The following is a 16,920-nucleotide window of genomic DNA, read 5'->3' on the forward strand; positions in this document are numbered from 1 at the left end:
TTTTCAACAAGTATACTTTGCTTCTGGTGTATATACGTGACGAGCACAAATATTTTTGGCCAAACAGAATAGCACGTCTTAAAATCCTGCATTTAGACTTACTGCATCACAGATAAATTAGACTCAACGAAAATCTTAACACACGTTATTGAAGACTAAACAGAAAATCCCGTCACACCTGTTTTTATTGGTCATAAAATTATTTTACATCTTACTAAAGCTAGTGAATTTTACTAGACAAAAACAGTACCAAAGCTCCTACTTATTCAGGATGAAGTTTAATATAAAGAATTTATTTATTCTTTGTTTCAGTTCCACATTATCATTACTATTCACAGTTTGTAATCCAATACAAAAAAATCAATTTATACAAAATTTTCATTGCAAGCAATTTTCACTAGAAAAGTCCTTAGCAGAACAAGATTTAGTTTTTTGCAAAACAAGTCTGTTTCAAAGCAACTACCTCAGCAAGATTCCTCGCTCATTTTTGGTTCAAATAAATAAATTTTAAACTTAGCTACTGCAACTAATTAATGATCTTCTCATCACTTGATGACGTTTGATCCAGATGCATTATCTGTTCAAATAAACAATAATGGAATTCGAGAAAAAAATTTTTGTTCAATATTTATAAATTCATAATGAAAAAAAAATATAGTTGAAGAGATAATTTTGTGATGGTGACAATATGTACAGAAACATTATAGGCGTACGGGACGGGGGGGGGCACCTGCCAAACGAGAAAGTTTGAAACTCTGGACAAACTTTCTTTGCGAGTTGGGGAAAATATTTACTGTCTCCAAGAAATGATAGCTCCCGTACGCCTATGAGAAACATTCATCGACTTTAACAGATTTGTAGCGCATGGATTATTTTATTCAGCAATAAAATACCTTCATTAACGTCTTCATTCTTCTTTCCTTTCGTGCTGCGTTCTTCGCCACTCGTTTTCATTCGTTTCTTCAAAGGAAATCCCTCTCGGATTTCAGAAAGAAGCTTGTCAACAATACACTCGTCTTCTTTGAATGTTAAAGTAGTCCTAACGCCATCTTTTCTTTTCTTATCATTCTTTTTCACTTTCTCCGCTTTGGCTTTTTTCGCTTCGAGTATACGTCGTTTTTCATTATCCTAAATAACATCACATAAAAATTGTCAAATTAATGTTTTTTTAAATTGTCATAGTTTGTTGCTTCAGCTATATTCACTTAAATGAAGAATCGTCTGAAATAGTTTGACGAAACACAAGTTTAACAAATATTCATTAATTGCAAGTTAGCGAAGGTGCAAAAATCTATTCAAAATGTGCTTGAGTCTCCAATATGCTTTTTTTTTTACCTCGGCAGCTTGATTCAAATTAAGGCAAAACGTTTTGAAAATCTGTAAAATGTCGTCGAGTTTAATCTTGCTTTCATCTTCACAAAGATACAAAGTCAGTTCTTTTGTAACTTTATGAACCGTTTTTATTTTTTCCTGAAGCTCATCGATTTCTTGAGAACAATCCTAAAACAAAGAACAAATGTCCACCATGCGTAGTTTTTCGTATCACTGCCTTCCATATGTTCAAATTACAACCAACACGATTCACCACGCCTTCTATATGTTTTGACTACAATTAACACGATATGTCTATCATATATAATTATACTTATTACTGTCTCGTCTGTCTGGTATATCTTCTACAATAAACCACTTATATTCTCGTGAAAAAAAGTGTCAAAAATATCGCTACCTTCAAAAAGCTTTTCATTTGATTTTTGAGGTCATCATCCGCTTTGTTCACATTCTTACGGACGCGATTAATTTTTTCATTCCATTCTCGAACGTCACTAGATAAAGACTCGATGGAAACTCTAAAAAATAAAAATACAAATATTACATGCAAATTTATTTGAAAATTTAAAAGCAAAATGAAAGCAAGCACAAAGATACTTTGATGCCATATCAAGATGAGTCATTGCTTTAGGAAATGATAATACTTTAGCACGTTTGGCTTCGGCTACCTAAAGAAAAAATTTCTCGGGAATTGTACAATGAAGACAAAAGCAAAGACAGTCAGCAAAGACAATAGCGACAGTCAGCAAATGAGACACATTTGCAGTTGTGAACGGACGCTTTCCAGTACAAATATATACAATATCATATCCATAAACTTTATTGTTTATACTGACTTACCTCAACCAAAAAGTGCATAAAATTCATACGAGGTTTATTAGCTTTGGTATCAGAAAGTTTTAGCAAAGAGCTGATTTTGAAAGCAATCGCATTTCCTGCATGGCTGTCCTATGTAAAAATGTATTTGAAAAATACAAAATTGATAACATAAATGTAGCTATATTGTCAATAGGCTAAAATAGGTAAAAATCACATCAACATGATTATGATACACAGTTAACAAAAACAAAACTTGTGCTTCGAGCGAACTTCTTACCCCATTCAGAAAATTTCCTAATGTCAATATAACTTGTAAAACTTCAGGAAGAACATCGGACTTCAAAATATCTAAATAAGAAAATACATTACGTTATTTGTCCTTTGAGTGTATACTATATATTTATTATACTTATCATCATTATCATGCAACCACAAAAAAAGTTGTGTTCGGCAAAAAACATCACCATAAGTAAAATATAAATTATAATGCAACAAAGAACTTACGTACCTTCAGTTGCCTGCAACAATGAACTGAGACCAGGTTTAATTATTTGCATGGCTTCACGAAACTCAGATTTTATCAACATGCATGTTACACGAGTTTCGTAGTGTGGAACCGATATATAACCATGTAAAAATCGTTCAGCTGCTCCTAACTTTTGTTTATCGTCGTTGAAATCCTTCAACATTTGCACCTGTTAAAAAACACGTTTAGAAGGATGAAATGCAAAATGGTTCAAGGGACACACCTTCTACCGGAGATAATAATAACTCGAACCCAAGGTTAAATTTTAATCCTACGTTGATTTGTGTTGCTCAAAGTCCGGTTAGTGTTATTGACCCTTGGTTAAAACAAGCTTTTGAACGACTGCCTTTTGAACGACTGGCCCCTCAGTTTGTTAATCACTTCACTCACTATGGTCTTGTCAGGAACAAATTTTAGCAGGCTTTTTAAATCCTCAATATCAAACTTTTCAACATTTGATTCTTTGATAGCAAGCACTATTGTATCAACAGGCCTAAAGAAAGTACGAGATTGCACAGAATCAATGACTAAACAAAAATTATAATGATAAATAATAATGAAATTTTACTTACATTTTAAAATGTTTCAAGAAAATATTAATATTCAAGCTTTGTTTTGCGTCCAAGAATGTGATCTATTGAAACACATAGAAGTTGATTTTGGGGAAAACATTTTTAACATTTTGTGAGAAAAATACATACGAGATAAGGAAAGCATGTAGAATTTGGAATTGTGTTGATAGGTCAAAACTTAGAAATAATGAAGTTTCTAGAAAACAAACCTCAGTTTTTTCCTTTTTCTGTTCTGATTTCTTTTTATTTGCAATTTGTTTTTGCTTGAAGAGCTCTTCCTCCTGTTCAAAATCTGCTTGTAAAGGAGGACAGTTCCAAACCTTCATCCAAACGCAGTTTTGGTTTTTCGATACAATGTTTGGAGGAATTTTCACCCACTGGAATTTTCTCATTTTGCTCTTTGCTTTGACGGACGGAAATATAGACGTATATGGTGTTATGGGTGTTCCTGGGCTCTGACATTTTGGAGTGCTTATTGACCCAGACAAAAAGGGAGGTGGAACTGGAGTTCCAGTTGTACCAACTCGGTTAAAGCCTGGTAGTGGTGGAGGTGGTGGAGGACAAGCTGATCCAGGTAATGGTGGAGGTGGTGGTGGACCAGCAGCTGATCCTGGTAATGGTGGAGGAGGTGGTGGACCAGCAGCTGATCCTGGTAATGGTGGAGGAGGTGGTGGACCAGCTGCTGATCCTGGTAATGGTGGAGGAGGTGGAATGGTTGAACTTGATAATGGAAGAGGTGGAGGTGTTGTAGATCCGGGACAAGGAGGAGGAGGCGGAGGTGAAGGGACTGGAGGAGCAGCTGCCTGGGGAAAGGGATAGTAATGAGGCAAGTATGAATTGAAATTCGCAAGTCGAGAAATTGAAATCGTTACCTTGCCACTTTTTTCTTCCTGTGATAACCTTGAAATCATGGATTTTAGTAGGTCTAACTCAGAACTGAGCAAAAAACCACTTTGCTCTCGACGTTTCATGTTTGAGCAACGCTTCACAAACTTTTCAATTGTTTCCCAAACAACATCCACCAAACTGTCCTCTTCTGTGATGGCCAGAAGACTTTGCAAAATGTGCAAAAAATTCGTGGCATATGGTTTATTACTTATCTAGAGAAAAAAAAATCAAAATCTATAATAACGCTCAAATTTACAATAGTATGTCTTGGCAATATGATATTGCTTGTCAAACTTGTAGCTTTGTTTACTCTATCTCTTTTGCATCATCTGTTTAGTACTGGTAATATACCTGCTTCAGCAAGCTATGAAATACATCCGAATGATTGTTGACATCAATTCCTTCAGGCGTTGAAAAATCATCTTCATCTTTCAAGCGCTCATCTTCAAAAACATCCAACTGTATTTGTAATTCATTGTCATCTGTATGACTGAATCAACAAAGAAAAAATGTTGGACGATATACATCATTACTTTCTATCAATCAACAATACTTGTGTATAGCTGAGAAATAGCTTTATAATAAAAGAAAAATACCGTATTTCGTTTAAGATATCCAGAAGTTGCAAACCTAAAGAAACGGAATCGTATGAAAAGACGTTGGCCAATAGATTTTAGAAATCTTCAAATCAGTGTTAGCCATATACACTGTAATTTGAAAATTGAACCGTCATTCCTAGTATTTCAGGAAATTTTCAAATCTACACCATTTAGAATTTTATTTCTGGGTTCAATTATAACTTAAACAAAGAGGGGTTTGATGTGTTTGTCAAGGTAAGACCTCTTTGCTTGATATACACCATATTTCATTATATTTCATTACATTTAACTACACTTACCAACAAATTCATTTCTTATGCGAACTCTTTCGTCAAATTCTTCACTACCAATGATGATAGAATTTATAAATGCAAGACACGTGGTTTTGTAAGTATTGCTTTCGGCGTTCTTCAGTTCGTTAATGATAATACTGAAACGATACCGTTGGCCTTTAGTAGACTGAAATTAAAGTAGAATCAATTCACAAGAGGCATACGAGGTACAAACAGGTGTTCATTTCTTTAACTTTACCTTATAGTGAGTTAAAGCATCGATTGCCATTTTGTATCCTAACTCCGAATAAACACATAAAGCAGAAAGAAGTTCGAACACTTGCTTTTTCAACATCACATTGTTCGTATCAAGAGCTAAAACAAAAAAAATACAGAATATCAGAGCAGAACTCAAGGGAAACCTATGGCATAAAGGCAAATTGCATAACGCTCTAGTAGTTAATACTAATGGAAATCTTGTGTTTTATCGAAACTATACAATGCCACTTCACATAAAAGGCATTGTAATAATTATCTAAAGCTTGATACAACGAGCATCTGATCTGATGGTGCAAAAAATACGTTTTCGCTTTTAGCTTCGACGTCACAACAAAGTAGTTGGAAGATGAACAATAATTAAAAAGATGTCTCCTTTCGAATGCAAAGGAATAAGATACTGTGAGATTTATCACATCTTCATTCAAAGGAAATATTTGAAGACAGCATGACGACAAATTATTTATGACGGCCTATTTCAACTTAGCATGACGAACTGATTCTTTGAGCTTTTTCACGATGACGTAAGTTGGCAAAATTGACGCAAATCGATTTAGTATTTTATCTTAAGACGAATGAAATGAAATGAATTGAAATTGTCCACAAACATTTTCGTTTAATTGATAAAAGTTCACCTCGCTTAGTGACAACATATTTAATTCATCACTTTTAGTTTATTTAGAAGAATACCACGAATGCACATTGTGAATATGTCGCTTAGAACATGTAAAACGCAACATTTTGAAGAAAAACTCCGAGATCAACAAGGGCATATTTTATAAGATTATGTTGTAAATTATCCAGCCCTAGGAAGAATAAACATGTACGTCTTTGCAAACGACGAAAACTACTAACTAACGATCAGCGAGAAATTTAACCTTTGACCAGACCAGAGAGAATCCCTTCTTCGCTGTATAAGTTGTCCAGTCCAAATGAATTAATCATTGAAGTAAAACTGGAAATGCAATCAACACTTTCATGGCTGTCAAGAATCGATCTAACTTTCTCATAATCAAGAGTTTCTATTGTGGACAAAAGAGCGCCCAAACCACGAAGCTTGAGAAAGTTCAGCTTCCAAGCTTCGGAATTCTGGCCTGAGCCACGGCGGGAACCTTTGGTAGATGGAGCCAGTTCGAATCCTTTTTTCTTTACTTTATATAACTATTGTTATTTACGCAAGTTTCATCATAAAATATAGTTTCATCAAAATCTTACGACTGTCGCTCATTGCACGATGTATATCGCATAATGTTAAACGCAAAATAGACAAACTTATTACATATGCATTGGCAGTTGTCAAAGCTAGTCTCTTGGGGAGTGTTAATGACCACTGTGAATAGCTTGAGTAATCTCAAACAAAATCACAAGCACAAAAGTGGAGGCAACGGTCGACTGCTGACTGCTATTTTCATCGGGACGATATCCATTATGCACTATGCTGAAGCTGTAATTAAACCAAGCCAAGATAAACTGCAGATTTCTTTATGACGAAGCAACAGCACTAGGTCATGATCAACTGTAGGTAACTGTTATTACGATGTAACAGCACTAGGTCATGATCAACTGTAGGTAACTGTTATTACGATGTAACAGCACTAGGTCATGATCAACTGTAGGTAACTGTTATTACGATGTAACAGCACTAGGTCATGATCAACAGTAGGTAACTGTTATTACGATGTAACAGCACTAGGTCATGATCAACAGTAGGTAACTGTTATTACGATGTAACAGCACTAGGTCATGATCAACAGTAGGTAACTGTTATTACGATGTAACAGCACTAGGTCATGATCAACAGTAGGTAACTGTTATTACGATGTAACAGCACTAGGTCATGATCAACTGTAGGTAACTGTTATTACGATGTAACAGCACTAGGTCATGATCAACTGTAGGTAACTGTTATTACGATGTAACAGCACTAGGTCATGATCAACTGTAAGTAACTGTTATTACGATGTAACAGCACTAGGTCATGATCAACTGTAGGTAACTGTTATTACGATGTAACAGCACTAGGTCATGATCAACTGTAGGTAACTGTTATTACGATGTAACAGCACTAGGTCATGATCAACTGTAAGTAACTGTTATTACGATGTAACAGCACTAGGTCATGATCTACAGTAGGTAACTGTTATTACGATGTAACAGCACTAGGTCATGATCAATTAATCACGACAAACAAAAACGGCATTACGACTGAATTTGACCCAATAGTGATACCGTTATAAACTGTACACAACACTCAAGCGGAGCGATTCACCCAAGAGTTCGTGCATAAACCAAGGTTCATTTCATAACAATTTGATTTTGCTCTTCAGCAGCACCGAATTAGACTCGGTTATACATTTAAGGTGTAGACTGAGACAGAAGAGGACAAGCTCTCAATACGAGCTTAATATAAACACCCAAGATATTTAAAAACGAACCGGGGTGAAACACGTCTTCATCTCACGCACCTGCCATGCAGGAAGTTTAAGTGAGGACAGATATTAATTGTTAAAATTCAACGATATGGTATTTTCATGCAGGTAGTTTAGAATTTTTTAGAGCGTTAAACAGTAAGAACACATCACAAAGTATAAAATATTGAAGCTGTAAGTGAATGAGAAAGGAAACTGAACAATTTACATGACAATAAATCAAATAAAAAGCTTTATATAAAGCACGCAAACCTCTAGCCAATTTTTGAACAGATTCCTTTCTCTCAACCAGTGCTTCCAAGCCATGTTTTGAATTCACGACAGTTTTTACACACGAGGCACATTGTAGTATTTCACATGTTTCACTTAAGTTATAACTACGTCGTTTATCAGTAAGATCCTCCAATGCATCAAGGAGATAACCTAAACCGCCTTGTCGTATAAACTCTTTCATCCATTTTCTACTACAGGCAGCAATTTTATGCCTGACAGCAGAAAATATCTCGATTCTTGAACCAAACTGTAGAAGATCAATACATTCATCTGGATAAAGGTCATCATGTTTGTCTTCTAATTTATCGATTATTGACTGATAAACTTGGATCAATTTTAACCATTTATGCTTATATTTATAACTCGTCGCCTGTAATTGACTGGTCATCTTGATAGTAGCTCCTAGAGTTGCTTAAACAGTTCTTGCATAATAAAGAAAGCTGTCAAGTAGAAACGATGCTGTTAATAGTACTCGATCGAGCGATTGAGAGATGTATTTTGAATAAATGCAACGATTCCCTTAATACGTGTCTTTTGTGTCATAGCGTGCGTGTTTGACACAGCAGGAAGCCACAATTTACGTATAATGCAAATCCAACAATAGTTGAAATGGAAAAAGTTGATGGTTGTTTTGTTTATACATAGTAAAATTTATAAACTCAGGAAAAAATATTCGACTTTTCTAAAGTGCTTGGTATCCAGCGGTCGCATTAAATGTCAGTAAAAAATGATCTGATCAAAAAGATTGAAATTTGACTAACATTCTTTATCTTATCTTATATATTACCTGTTGAATGTACGTTGTTTCCACCGCCAAGTGGTAACATCCATCTCTAAACTCTGTCGTTAATCAATAAAATGCAGCATCTAAAGGGCTGATCATTTCAAACTCGAGACAGTTTGATAAATATTAGACAGATCCAAATGCTTCGTGATAAGAAAAAGAAATGACAACAAATCAAAAAAGTTGATAACTTAAACTTTTGAGCATTTAAAAATATGTTCAAAATTGAATGTATTTTACCAGACGAAAACATATGTAATTGGTTCTTGACGCTATTCTGTATGGGCTCGTGTTGACACGAGATATCAGTAATGACATAAGTCACCTGGTTTGATACACGACAATCTCAGAACTATAATGTTTTGAAAGTTTTCCATACTTCATGGTGAAAGAACTTGACTGTCTCAGCGAATGAAAGAAGGCATTGTAGAGGGCCATTGTCATTAAAAACTGTTCACTTCATGTATTTATCTCCTTGTTCAGCCAACAGTTTTGCCGATGATTTGGCATCGAAGAAAAGCTCGTTGATTTCATCAATGTCGCTCTTGTTGATACTTTCTCTTCCTAAAAAATATCCGTACAAAGTATTAATTGCATTTGGGACAAGGTTAGGTCTCCAGTATTCGTGGCATACCGTTAATTTTCGCCAAAAAGTGCGCTGGTGTGAGTAGTTGAACGGCATATCTATAAAACGCACAAAATTTATTAAAAGAAATCACTCAACGACAAGACTATGATTTCTACGAGAAAGTGAATAAATTTTTCTCCAAATTCTTCACTATGAAAACTGGAAGATTTCTTAAGTTCCAGTAATATAATCGCACTCTATTTCAAACACCTGAGTACACTTGCTCATGACATGGTTGCTAAAAAATCTACTTTTCGCAAGAGCTCCGTACTATTCAGTAGGGTGAAACACATATAGATGTATATAGTCTACATACTTCACAGGATTCTTTCGAGTAAATGATTAAACATATGTAAAAATTTTAGCAAGTACGTAAGGTTGTTTCACCTGAAGAGGTATCACAGAAGTTTCTGTCATCACATTATATTGTACCTGAGAGTTGTTTTCGTCCCAGTTTCGCCAAGGATTTGAATGGATTCGTCATCAATTTGAATTCCTTCAATTTGCGCTCGTATTCGAAGAATTTCAACAGTTTCCTCGTGAGCATAAGGCATTGTACGTATGATCATGACGCGATCAAGAAGATCTAGTGGAATGCCGTGAGGTGAAACTATTTCTGTACCTCTATAAAAGATAAAAACATTACTTAGAGTGAATATACTAAACCAACAATGTTCGGTTTGCCGACACAATACTGATTTGTAATACCCTTAGTTTGGCAATATAATATAATTTTTAATTTACACAGTTCACAATTGAGGTCTTTTGATTGTTGTGCAACTGCAAAAATCATACACCAAAAACATCTAGCTACATTTTGAACAAATCAACAGGAATTTTCTTTCAAAAAACTCCCTCTAAAACTAAACAGAACTTTCTGGAACCGCACATCTCTACTCTACCCTAAGCAATACATATAACAATTACGTCATAAAAAAGCTTCATTCATACCTAACGGTACAAGATCCACGATTTGTAGCAAATATAACAATCGGTGCAAGTGTTGACTCAAGAGCTCGATGAAGATATGTAAAACACTCGATGTCCAACATATGAACCTAGATATGGTATAAATATTGGCACAAACAAAAATATTTTATACTTTATCAGCCTTCTTGCAACGAGACAGAACGTCATCGTTTATTGTTCATTAAGTAAACATTTATTATGTTAATAATACAGCTGGGTCAAATGTGCTCTTGTTTTTAAGAAAAGATTAACAAATCTTAGTCAATATAGCTATTAAGGCTATAAACGCGGTAAAATTAGTTAAATAGGATCAATGGAGTTGCATTAATTTGCACTAAGCTACTCACTGAGATCAAAGTGCCCCTTTCAGGAAAATTTTTTATTAGTCTAGGTGTAATTTCTAACATATAAGTGAAAAAGTCAATCAAATCGTTCCATACTTTGGATGACGTCAGAATTTGGCTAGACCCAGACTTCATGCAACGACGGACAAGGACGGTTGAAAGGCAACATTAAACCACCAAAACAACAAGACGATTTGACCAAATTGAAAAATTTTTTCACCAATACGTTAGACATTACATCGATTTTCAATATTGCAAATAAAAATTTTTGCTGATTGGGACACTTTAAATTAATTAATTTGGTATTGCGTCCTGAAACGAAACAATATTCTTACAAAATCAACTTAAAATAATTAATTAATATTATTATATTTAATAAGGGTTTTAACCTCGTCGACAAAAAGAACTCCAGGAACAAGTTCTGCAACACCTTGGTCAATATATTTATTCACAACCTAGAAAGGATGAAAACAAAATGAAAATGCAATGAAAATTAAAAAAATTATTGAGTAATTCTGTACAACAAGTAAAATCAGAGTAAAATCCGTTCTGCTGTTAGTAGCACCATGGCGTAAGAAGATCGATAATTGGGGGGCTAATATTCATATATTCAAGATATACAGAGTTAAGTTCTTTTGAAATCCATTGTTTTCAAAGGATTATGACATGAATATATGAATATGACCCCCCCCCAATTATCAATCTTCCTAAGCCTTTGAGTAGCACTATAGAATGCGTTTAATTCTTGAGTTTATTCTTCTTCACACGAAAAAACATTGAAAATAATAAGATTATAATCACAGATGGTATCGCAAACAATAGAAGGTCTAAAGGACAATACTTCTCAAGGTTTAAACCTACAGAAGCTGATTTAATAGTAAAACAACACTATAAAAGCATTGAACATCAATTTAAACTTCTGATCATTAATTATTGAAGAATGTAAAAGTTTGTGCTTAAAAAGATGATTCAGGGTTTTCTCACAACCAAAAAACAAATACATAAAATCATATAACTTTAGTAAAGAAGAACTGTGTAAAAACTCTATTTTGATGTTTAGAATTTCTTGAATGAAATTGACTTTTTACCTTATTTATTTCTTTACGAAGTTTATCTTGAAGAAAAAGAAAATATTTAATAAATACATTAACAAACACTCAATAAAGTATGAAATTCAGGATTATCTATCCTTAAAAATAGTATCATCATACGTACCTGTTATTTCTGTTTTCTTTGGTTTCATGAGTTGTCCCATCATTGACATTATATCTGAACCTCCCTGAAAGAATAATTGAATAACTAACATAATTTTGATATGAATTATTATGATAAATACAGTAGATTACAGAAATGTAATCCCTGTTTTTCACATTTAGTCAGAACAAAAGTGTAAATCATTATCTAAATAATCAATACAAATGAAATAAATGCCTACATATGCTACATAATTTACAAACCTGAGGTCTAGCATTAGCTACATCTAGATCATGTAAAGTTACATCCTGAACTAACTCTTTCTTCTTATGAACATCCCCTTTAGGTAAGGGAACATATTCCTCTGCCTGGAGTATGAAAAGCAATTGATTTTACATTAATCATTTAATCTAATTTACCTTTCGGATGGTAAACACATGTCAAAAATACAAAATCAAACTACAAAATTCGGACAATCAAATGGTCGGACATAGTATTGTATTTGTAGAATGGTGGAAATAAAATAGAAAGAAGGTGCTCTTAGGCATTTGTAAATCTTATTTTAGAAATCCAATACGATTAATTATAAAGGCTGAAGGTGTAAGAGTGAATAAAAACCATTTTCTGTCAAATCAATGGAAAGCTTGGATATGACATGCAATATATATGCAGATACAAAGTTGTAGAGAAAAATAAAAACATTTCTAACATTGTTGCGGATATTACAAGTGCCGTAACAAAGTGTTGATGAGTTTGATATGCATTTGTCAAAACACAAAGAGCATGCCAAAAATATATGATTGAAAATTTGCTAAGCACATAAACAAGCACCAATTTCCAAGCTCGCTCTGTCACAAATTAATCTGAACATGCGTAATCAACTCCACTGACTCTCCAAGTTCATAGTTATGGCAACGACCAATTGTATGTACTGGTACCGATTATAGAGTAATTAGGTCGCTCAGTCACAAATATTCAGATATATCATCTGCAAATGCGCAGTATGCTGGAACCTACGCATTGGACTTGACAAGCTGCGCAAGTTCATGCTCAAGGCAACGATCAACTGCATTTACTAGCACCGATTTTGAAGTAAATAGCATGCTTAGTAACAATTTAATAGAGAAATCATCTGCGCATGCGCACGAGCATGCGCAGACCACTCAAATAATTGTTCATAGTCATGGTAACGACTAACTATATGTACTTGCTTTACATTTGCGGCAATTAGCTCACTTAGTCGCAAATTATCAAAGAAATAATCTGGGCATGCGCAGTAGTGACATTATTAATACCATAACTTTCGTAAGCCTTTGAATTTACGTATATATATATAAAGCTAAAACTTCATATAGTAGATGTCAACTAGCAGTGGAAGCTGGGTGCGATATAGTATGCAGTGGCTTAGGGGCCCAGACTTCGGTCGCGACCGCACTCTCCCTGCGTACCCCGAGCAAAGCCTATCGCAGGTGATCTCAGGGTCTGATGGGCGGAAGCTTGCTATTGCATCTCCCAAGTAGGATAGCGTGGAGGGGCCGAAACGTTAACATGCGGCGTTCTAGTGCCTTACGTTTTTGCTTTCGAATTTTATCTTTTATCTACTTTTTTATCTTCTCATAAAATAAACTAGAACATCCAAGTATACTGCAAAGGTTCAAAAACTTCTGCATTTTTCTTCTAAACCATCTCTAAACATGTTAATACGTTTTTTACTTGTTACCTTTTACAATGTAACTTTCTCATAACTCTCTCGTGATGAACGAGAGCCTCCTTATACAATGTTGTAACTCTCTCATCGTGAACGAAAGCACCCATGGGCTTCGTGGAAAAAAGGGCTATCTACTTTTTTAATAATAGTTTTTACAAAGATAACATTTAATAAGCCAAGCCATTTGTATCGTATAAATTTATCCCTTGTGTCGTAAAATTTTAATTCGTTTTGGATAGTAAATCTCTTTTTACAATATTTTCATGATTCAATCTAGGAAGTAACTTCACTTCTCAGTATTTTTGCGATTAAACAGTACAATTTTCGGATTCAAAACTTGTTTCGATCGCATAGAGACAGCCGTCCAATTTATTACATAAATGCATGTAGTATGCATTTCGTTGTATTGTGTAGAAACCACCCTACCAAAGAATATTCAGATCCGTATCGAGCGAAGAATATTACAAGTCATAGATTTTTTTAAGTGTTATTTTTATGATATTTATGATTCGACGTATCATGAGAATCCAGATGAGATTCATGACTGCCTTAGAATACAATTAACATATATTCATAATAAAACAATGTTTTGTATGTTATCATTTAGCGTCACCCTAATTTTATACATTTAAATTTATATCTATAGTTTACAATGTATTTTTACGTATATAACTTGTAAATTAATCTGAAAAGCCAGTTTTAGGGAGATTTCATCCATCAATCATAATAATAGTGATTGGTGATTATAAGACAGCAAAACCACCATGTAATAAAAATAACAGTTCAAACATTTGTAAGGCTTGTTTTTTTGCGCTTTATACAGCTTGAATCCGTCCTATATATTTTTAAGCCACGCCGCAAAGGCCCGTAACAATCCTTACAAAAAAGTCATTAGCGCGACAACATGCCAGTTTTCAAGCTTTCCTTTGATCGTTATCGTTTTTCTAACCAAAAATGGTTAATATTTACTGTTATGCCTTCTGCCTTTATAAATAATCGTTCTGAATAACTAGAATCAGATTCAAAATGCCCTAAAACTCAAAAGCATTTCCTAACCATTTGAATGTCCGAATTTTGCAATTTGATCTCGTATTTTTGACACGTGTGTCCACCGTCGGAAAGGTGAATTCAATTTTAATCTACACTTTCAGTAGCTGAAAACATTTTGTTTTGCAGGTAATATTGACATAACTTCATTAAAACAGATTGACATTAAAACTACACGAAACATAAAAGGTATTGCTCATTTCTCCTTACCTCTAAGTCAAATTCTGTAGCAAATGTATCTGATCGTCCTTGTCTCTAGAAGGCAATGAAAATTAATACCAATGTAACAACAATGTAATTAATAAGCACTAAATATGTTTTTATGCTTTTATGTACCTTAACTGCTCCACTATTGGCTTCAATATATATAACATCACCAACTTCAACTTTTTCCTTTTGAAGTGTTTCATATATAGATGGGTCCAACTAAGAAAATCCATTCCATTTAAGTTGGAATGTAATCAACAAAACATTTGGAAAATTTAACAAAATGTTTAAAGAAAAATGTTTGTTCAAACCTTCAGTTGTTTCGTCCCTTTTGCTGTTTTTAATCCAATAACAACATGGCTTACTGTTTTACCATATCCTGAAATAAATATGAATAAATATTCTCTTTAACTCACAAACATAAAGATATTGTCGCGCAGTTTGAACATTCATTACCTCCAAGAGGATTTTCTGTTTCACATGGCGTAAGCTCTGTAACCTCTCCCTCATAAACCTCCTTTGTTTCCTTTATACGCAAACCTATAAACAGCAAATTTTAGTAAAATAAATGCAAACATATAGAATGATTGTGACGTGAGAGGTGCAGCTTTACAAACCTATAGCCCTACGGAAATTTTCCATGAGAACTTCTGTCTTCTTTATTTCTGCTGAATACACTTCACTGCCAACCATAGGACAAAATGGAACTTTGGGTCCTAACTCTTGTGCAATAGCCAAAGCAAGAGCAGTCTAAGTTAAATAGATAAACATATTGACATTACTATTTAATGAGAATATATAAGATAAAGTTGTTCAGAGAGGATTACTTCAATATTTTGAATGAAAAATAATTTAGGTTTAGGGTGTAAAATTCAAGAGAAGAGTTGTATACATATAGCAAGAGCTGCCATTTCAACAATAAATGGTTGGCATAAATCATTAAATGTGTTTTTTCATTTTGCAATTTTTGTAATGAAAATGTGTCAGTTAGGGGGGGGGGAGAAAGAGAGGATTATCACTACACTGCAAAAAAATACAAAATTACAAAGGTATATTTTTATATTTTACAGCAATTAATTATAAATTTTTGTCTTACTTTTCCAGTACCAGGAGGGCCTGCCAAAAGAATAGCACGACCAGCCATTTTCTTAGATTTGATTAGCTCAACAACAACACCACAAGCCTTTATAAAATAAGAAATAAACCATATACATCACATATACAAAAGCCAAGTTTCTATACAGCAAGTGGTTCCAGAGAGAGTGTACTGTACCAAACCAAACAAATAAAACAAAGTTTATTGTCTGGTGCTTTTAAACCAATCCCAGCAATTCTACACTGAAATCATGTGAGATTTAGTGGAAAACAAATAATTCATAAATTTTTATCGGAGAAAATAAGGTATACAAGTTTAGAAATTATGTAAATAGTCAAAAATGACCAAGAATAATGCTCTGCGCCCAACTATTCATGTGTATCAGTGTTCGTACACATAATATTTACAATCTTCGTATCAAACTCAACTAGTGTTGAAATTTGACGTTTAAACATGGCTGGTAGTTAATGCTTGGTAAAATGTGTTTCGTTTTTTGACCGTTAAAGATTGAAAACTTGCCTCACGTGCAGTTTCCTGTCCAACTAAGCCTGATGCTGTTTGATGAGCAGTACCATCTTCGATTAAACCAAGTCCCTTTACATGGCTATGTGCGGCAATCCTTTGCGTTTTTGTAGTACTCTTTACTTCTTCGATCATCATCTTGATACGCCGTTTTAACAAAAACAACTACTTATAATAAGGAATCTTTCGCGAATATAAAACCGTTGTCATGTAGTTTTCAGCGTGTGAACGAGAATACGCTAATTTTCATCCTTCAAAAGGAGGCGCATTCGAAAACTGTTCCGAAGATAATCTTCCGACTGCCGAAGTTTATCCTCCGTATTTACCATTACGAAGTGAACAGCCGATAAAAACCTAATATTAATGTTGTAATTGTTGTTATATTCCAAGAAGCACGAAAAACTATAATGTATCTCGAATGGTAAAATGACGGCC

At 34.1% G+C, this 16,920-nt stretch overlaps 2 protein-coding genes across 3 annotated transcripts; both read right to left on the reverse strand.

The window, feature by feature from the left end:
- Positions 1-167: 167 nt before the first annotated feature.
- Positions 168-8,509, reverse strand: LOC124446638 (inverted formin-2-like). 2 transcript variants are annotated; one of them, XM_046997484.1, is made up of 17 exons: positions 7,966-8,509; positions 5,268-5,383; positions 5,036-5,195; positions 4,734-4,767; positions 4,489-4,627; positions 4,122-4,349; positions 3,459-4,052; positions 3,250-3,311; positions 3,068-3,170; positions 2,660-2,846; positions 2,429-2,499; positions 2,173-2,280; positions 1,930-2,000; positions 1,730-1,850; positions 1,336-1,500; positions 894-1,128; positions 168-577 (listed from the first exon to the last, which is right to left on the reverse strand). In XM_046997484.1, exons 1-17 carry the CDS (start codon positions 8,372-8,374, stop codon positions 546-548), a joined length of 2,835 nt encoding a protein of 944 aa, XP_046853440.1. In that variant the 5' UTR covers positions 8,375-8,509; the 3' UTR covers positions 168-545. The 2 variants fall into 2 exon arrangements, with proteins under 2 accessions (XP_046853440.1, XP_046853441.1); XM_046997485.1 differs by lacking the exon at positions 7,966-8,509 and adding an exon at positions 6,163-6,244.
- Positions 8,510-8,984: 475 nt separating this feature from the next.
- LOC124446642 (ruvB-like 1) lies at positions 8,985-16,712 on the reverse strand. The gene is made up of 15 exons (XM_046997490.1): positions 16,483-16,712; positions 15,964-16,050; positions 15,485-15,617; positions 15,324-15,407; positions 15,179-15,246; positions 14,997-15,086; positions 14,871-14,915; positions 12,169-12,273; positions 11,927-11,990; positions 11,800-11,825; positions 11,101-11,166; positions 10,350-10,456; positions 9,831-10,022; positions 9,405-9,454; positions 8,985-9,334 (listed from the first exon to the last, which is right to left on the reverse strand). Exons 1-15 carry the CDS (start codon positions 16,621-16,623, stop codon positions 9,225-9,227), a joined length of 1,368 nt encoding a protein of 455 aa, XP_046853446.1. The 5' UTR covers positions 16,624-16,712; the 3' UTR covers positions 8,985-9,224.
- Positions 16,713-16,920: the final 208 nt, after the last annotated feature.

The sequence above is a fragment of the Xenia sp. Carnegie-2017 genome, unplaced genomic scaffold, assembly GCF_021976095.1.
Source record: "Xenia sp. Carnegie-2017 unplaced genomic scaffold, XeniaSp_v1 HiC_scaffold_22, whole genome shotgun sequence".
NCBI classification, from domain to species: Eukaryota; Metazoa; Cnidaria; class Anthozoa; order Malacalcyonacea; family Xeniidae; genus Xenia; species Xenia sp. Carnegie-2017.